Genomic DNA, 5,590 nt, shown 5'->3' on the forward strand with positions numbered 1-5,590 from the left:
AAAAAAAACATAAAATACATCCTCACCTTACACCACAGAAAAATAAGCTCTAGTTGGGTGTGGCTGACAGACTCTGGTCCTTCCCCAGTTCCTGCCTCCCTTGGTGTAATCCCCTCCCCTTAAGTGTGGGGTCAGTAAGTTGAGGCTGGGGTTGCAGTCTTGTGGCAGTTCCAATGTCACCCATGGCACTGGGATGGGGGAACCCTCACTGCCGTTTTGCAAGGATGGCCGTGCACACATCCAAACCGCCTCTCTCCCAGTATGTCAGGGTCGCCAGCCCCTTTATCCACCAGCCCCAGAACAGGCTGGCAAGAGGGTAGGAGTCAAAGAACTATATTGAGTCAAGGAAGCATTCTGAGGGGCGTGTGCCTGGAAGGACCCACCTTCAGGGGAGGGGTACTTGGAGGTCAGTGTCCACTTGCCCAAACAGCCCACTCTGAGCACCTGGATGGGAGCCAGGGCCCGTGCGTCCTGCCCAGGAGAGGGCTTCAGCTATATAGTCCCACAGCTATCTGTGCCAGCCACCTACAGCTCTAATTGCTCCATGCTTTGTGCTGTGAGCATTTGGAGGCTCGCAAACACGTCTCACTCATTGTCATGACCCCAGGGCACAGCTAAGTGCCAGGCATAGTGGGCACTCAGGAAACGTACATTAAATAAACCAGTCCAGCAAATGCCCACGTAGCTGACACATGTAACCAACAGTGACAACTGGGGGAAATGCCATGTGGATGGACACACCCAGGCTTCTGAAATGTGCCGACATCAACATCCCCGGGGCTCAGCGTTCTGCCTCGGTCCTGAGCCTGTCAGCCCCCCGCCCCCAACCCAGCTGGCTCCCCACTCATACTGCTCCATCCTTTCAAACGTTCCTCCTGCCTGCTCCTTCCTCCCATCTGAACAAAGGAGGCACACAAATATTTGTTCAAGGACTGCAGGCTCCCCATGGTGCCCCCTCTCCCTCCTCGCTTTCTAATCTGTTTCTCTCACAGTCCTGACACCCACAGACCCAGGCCCTTGCTGCTTCCACGCGTGACTGCTGTCCTTCCTGACTCCTCACTAGAGTCCCAGCACGTGAGGCCCTGCCTGGCCAGCCTGGGTCCCTGGGACCCACTCTAGCCACCATGGCTCAAAGGAGCCACTGGAGCAGCACAAGTGCCCCCACCCACAGACTCCCAAGGGATGGCTTAGAGGCCATGTTCAGGCAGGAACAGACGTCACAGCCTCCAGGGTATGGCTGGGCTGCTGACCCCAGCCACCTGTCCACATGCTTTGCGCCAAGGGTTAGCACACTTTTTCTATAAAGGGCTAGAGAGTAATTATCTTAGGCTTTGTGGGCCATATGGACTCTGCTGCAACAAGTCAATTCTGCTGCTGCAGCACAGAAGCATCCAGACAATAAACAAATGAATGAACATGCCATGTTCCATTAAGACTACTTATAAAAACAGGCAGCAGGGTGGACTTGGCCCACAGGTGCTGGTGTGCCAACCCCTGTCTCGCTTAACTGACTGGGGCAGTGAGTGTTGGAACTGTCATGGTGCTTGGTGTCCCCAACACCTTGAAAAGCTCTGCACATTACATTTTATTCTTAGGAGAATCTCCTGGGGCCATCTTGGGGGATGCTGGACACTCAAGAGGCTTTTAATGTCCTGATTCCAGCTTAGGTGAGCCATGTCCTTGGCTATGGTGCCTCTCATAACCTTTCACCTTGGGAATGACAATGGCCGTCAGTGCTACCCAAGCCCGAGTAGAGGCTTGCCCCCTTATCCCTGGCACAGACTGGCCAAGCATCACCAGGCTTTGGGAGGAAGCACAGACCACACCTGGGACGCATGCTCTCCCACCAGTGCCTGTCACTGCTGGCCTCCCACTCAGCCCCACTCACCTGTGGTTCAACACAGCCCGTGTTCCAAGGGTGGCAGGTAGGGACACTCCACTGGCAGACTGGAGGTCACAGCCCATAGGAGAGCCTCTTCACCAGTGGCCACAATCCCTACCAGGCCCTTGGGTCCCAAGAGTAGCCATGGACACTGGGGGAACACTGGTTACGTGGTCAGATCAGCTACCCGCTCTGAACTCTCTTCAGAAAAAGTTGCTACAGTTCATTTCTACCTGGTGCGGGCCCACAGAACACAGCCTGGACCATTTCTGGGGAGCAGTGCTTTAGGGGGCATCTGTCAATCTTTACCTGCTTAGAGTTAGTCAGGTAGAGTTTGGCCGCCAAGTTGATGACTTGCAGCTTGACAATATCTTCCTCTGCTGTGAAGGACTTGGCCATTTTTCTCAGGACGTCAGGTGCAATCTTGGGGACATGCTCACAGTACTCTCCAATGAGCCACAGGATGCTGGCTCGGGCCATGGGCACCTATGGGTGTGGGAGAGGAGTTAGGACTGGGATAAACTTGGACTGTGGGTGGCCACATGGCCTGCCAGGGAAGTGGCACTCCTCCCGTCTGCGCTGGCCTGTTGTATTGTGGTGTTCTCTGGAAATGAGGTAGGGGCAGTGCGAGAGACATGAAAAGGTGGGCATTTCCTGGCAGCATCTCCCCTCTTTCCTGGGGTTTCAATGGCTTCTTCAAGCCCCAAAGTCAGACATGGTTTAAGAGACTGACTTTCTGGATCTGCAGTACCCTCAGCACTTGACTGCCTTGTTCTTCTTCCTCAGTTTTCAGAAACGTCTTGTTTCAATGTTTCAACTTGGCAGAAAACCACATGGGCCACCCTTGGCCAGAGCTTTGGAGAAAACATGAGTGGGGAACTCAGTGAGGAGTCCCCAAAGGGAAGGTGAATCCTGAGCAACAAGGTCAGGGTCACATGGTCCCATCTCTCCCCTCCATCCACCCGAAGACCTTTCAGAGCCAGTATGGAAGGTGTGGCGTTGATTTCATTAATCGTAACGTGAGTAAATCATGGGAAAGATGCCCAGGTGTGGGGGGACATGGGGTTACATCCTCACCTGGATATTGTCTGTGAGCTTTGCCAAGTGTTTGATGATCTCTCCGTGCTGTGCCGGCTGCATCTGTAACAGCTTCTTAATGACGACCACAGACTCTGCGACCACCAGCTCTGTGGGACGGGAATGAGGGTGGGCCCTGGGACAGTCAGAGGCCACACACAGGTGGACAGACACACCTGCGCTGCCCCCGACCGTTGGGTCTCTTCCTCATCCCCCTGCACTTCTCCAGTGGCCCTCAGAGATGCAGGAACACTGGGACACTAACTGAGGCAGACAGAATGGACACGCATTGTGCCTGAACAGACAGGTGGACACCCACTGGCCGTCAGAGTCAGACATGCAGGCAGACACCCACTGGTCCTCAAAGCTGGACACTCAGACAGACAAACACTGACCATCACGGTTGGACAGCAACTGCACCAGGCCGTTGAGGCAGGTGTCCCGGACTCGGCCTATGTTAGTTGCACAGCGTCCAATGGCCTGGATCGTGGCTGCCACAAAGTCCTTGTCCATGCTGCGAATGTAGGTCTGTGGGACACCACAACAGAGTGACCCCCAGCAGGCAGTGACCCCCAGGCACTCTGCAGGCTTCAGGATGACCTTCTGGAAAGCTGTCACCCCTCATTCACTGACTCATCATGCCAAATTAAATAAACTCTGGGAGGGGAGTGACACCTTCACCGGTGACTCCCTGGTCCAAAGCCAGCATATGGCATTGGGAGGGGACCTAAGACAACAGCTTCTTTGCTTTGGGCCCTGAGAAGGCTGACCCACAGGACATTTCTCCCTACGCACAAGGAGCTGCAGGCAGCTCTCCTGGGCCCCTGGCTGAGAGCGGTCCCGGCCCATACCTGGAATTCCCGCAGGACCGTGGGGATGTTGGTCTCGTTGGCCAGGTTGGTCAACACTTCCAGCTGCAGGGAGGCAGAAAATGGGCTTTCTGAGCTCTCATGCCCCATCATTCCAAACACGCTCCACAGACCAGAAAACAACCCTCAGGGCAGTCCTGCTGCATCCTCAGACAGGGAACTGACAGCACAGAACTGTCCAAAAGGCAGGACAACTCTGCCTCCTAAACGGGCCCCCCGACAGAACGCCCCTATGACATCATCATATCACCTCTTTATCTCCACGGAACACTTACAGCCTCCTGTTGCTTTTAGGATCAAGACCAGCGTCCTTATCTCCATCTGTCAGTCCCGGAATGATCTGACCACTGTCTGCCTCTGACCTCCCATCACCCCCCTTACCCGTCACACGGGCCCTTTGACAGACCCCTTCCTGCCTCAGGGCTTTTGCACATGCTGTTTACACAGTTCTTCCCATTCCTGCCCCTGAGTTTACCTAGATAATTCACACTCATTTCTCAGGCCTCAGCTCAAGCCTCACCTCCTGAAGGAAAACTTTCCTGACACCAGACTACTTCCGGCCCTCCTATTTTATGTTCTTATAGCACTCTGCACTGTCCGGTCATACCATATTTCTCGTATGTTTTGACTTTGGTGTCATGATTAACTGCTCAATGCCTCCTCCTCACACCAGCTAGACTGTACCCCCTGTACCCCTGCCCCAGGGCAGGGTTCTTTCTCTTGTACCCTTAGGTCTAGCGATGGGACCGATACAGACCATGCGTTTAGAAGGGCTGCGATGAACTGCTGCTGAATGAAATGACTCAGTAATGCGGAGGCAGGGCAGGAATGGAATGGAGGTACAGGCTCCTGCCACTTTTTCTGTGGGCATATGTTTGCATGAAAGCATGGGGGTGGGGTAGGTGTGTGGGGGCAATGACACTGTGGGTGGAAGACAGAAGGCTGCACTGGGAAAGCAGGATTCTTAAAGTCAGCAGAACTGACCTTGGGGTAGTTACCTCACTTTCCTGGGTCCACATTTTAATAAAATGGAGGTAATGTACACTTCCTGAGGTTATTATGAAAGTCAAGTTACTTCATATGTGATAAGTGGCAAGTCTACAACAAACAGGTCTGGGCAAAGGGCAGTGCCCTTCCCTTGCCCCCCACTCTCAGTCTGGCTTCCTGGGCAAACACTTCCGGCTTGGGCGGCCAGGGGCTTGGGCAAGGTGGCCACTGTGGATATCCGAGTGGGTCTGCGGGTATGGAGGACGGGGCAGAAAGGCCTCACCACTTCTGTGTGTCACTCACCTTCAGGACCTTGATCTGGGTGGGGTCGGTAGACCTGATGTAGAAGCTCTTCAGGTAGGGCTCAAACATCCCCTGGCACAAGAAAGACAGCCCAGGGAGCTCCACCACAGTCCCCCCCTTCCAGAGCCAACCCCTCCTGACCCTGCGCCCAGTACTCTCCCTGCATGTCGCCTCCTCCGCTCCTCAATTTCTCCCCTCCTCCCTCTCACATCTGACGGGGTCTTTCTTCACGGGGCTTTCCCCGCTCAGCCACCCCTCAGGATCCAGGCCGGGCATCTCCGCCTGCATCTGGGGTCTCCCCTTCACTATGCTGCACTGCCAAGGCACAGTCCCAGCCTGCCTTTTCCCAGAGCCCCTGGCAGGCGCAGCAGCCACCCCTCATGCTGCAATGGCAGGCCTCGGTCACGTGCTCACCCGGCGTTTGATGGACATGGTGGCCACATTCTGGAGTACGACATACTGCACCTCACTG

General features: G+C 54.9%; 1 protein-coding gene across 1 annotated transcript in view; it reads right to left on the reverse strand.

Annotated features, from left to right (window-relative positions):
• Positions 1-5,590, reverse strand: part of AP3B2 (adaptor related protein complex 3 subunit beta 2) — a 28,381-nt gene that overhangs the window by 8,745 nt on the left and 14,046 nt on the right. Inside the window, exons 6-11 of the mRNA XM_019639998.1 lie at positions 5,533-5,587; positions 5,119-5,190; positions 3,811-3,873; positions 3,355-3,487; positions 2,960-3,069; positions 2,116-2,368 (exon numbers count right to left, since the gene is read on the reverse strand). Of these exons, the coding sequence (XP_019495543.1) occupies positions 2,116-2,368; positions 2,960-3,069; positions 3,355-3,487; positions 3,811-3,873; positions 5,119-5,190; positions 5,533-5,587 (686 nt within the window). The remainder of the gene's footprint in view (positions 1-2,115; positions 2,369-2,959; positions 3,070-3,354; positions 3,488-3,810; positions 3,874-5,118; positions 5,191-5,532; positions 5,588-5,590) is intronic.

Source organism: Hipposideros armiger, unplaced genomic scaffold (assembly GCF_001890085.2).
Source record: "Hipposideros armiger isolate ML-2016 unplaced genomic scaffold, ASM189008v1 scaffold_48, whole genome shotgun sequence".
Lineage (NCBI taxonomy): Eukaryota > Metazoa > Chordata > Mammalia > Chiroptera > Hipposideridae > Hipposideros > Hipposideros armiger.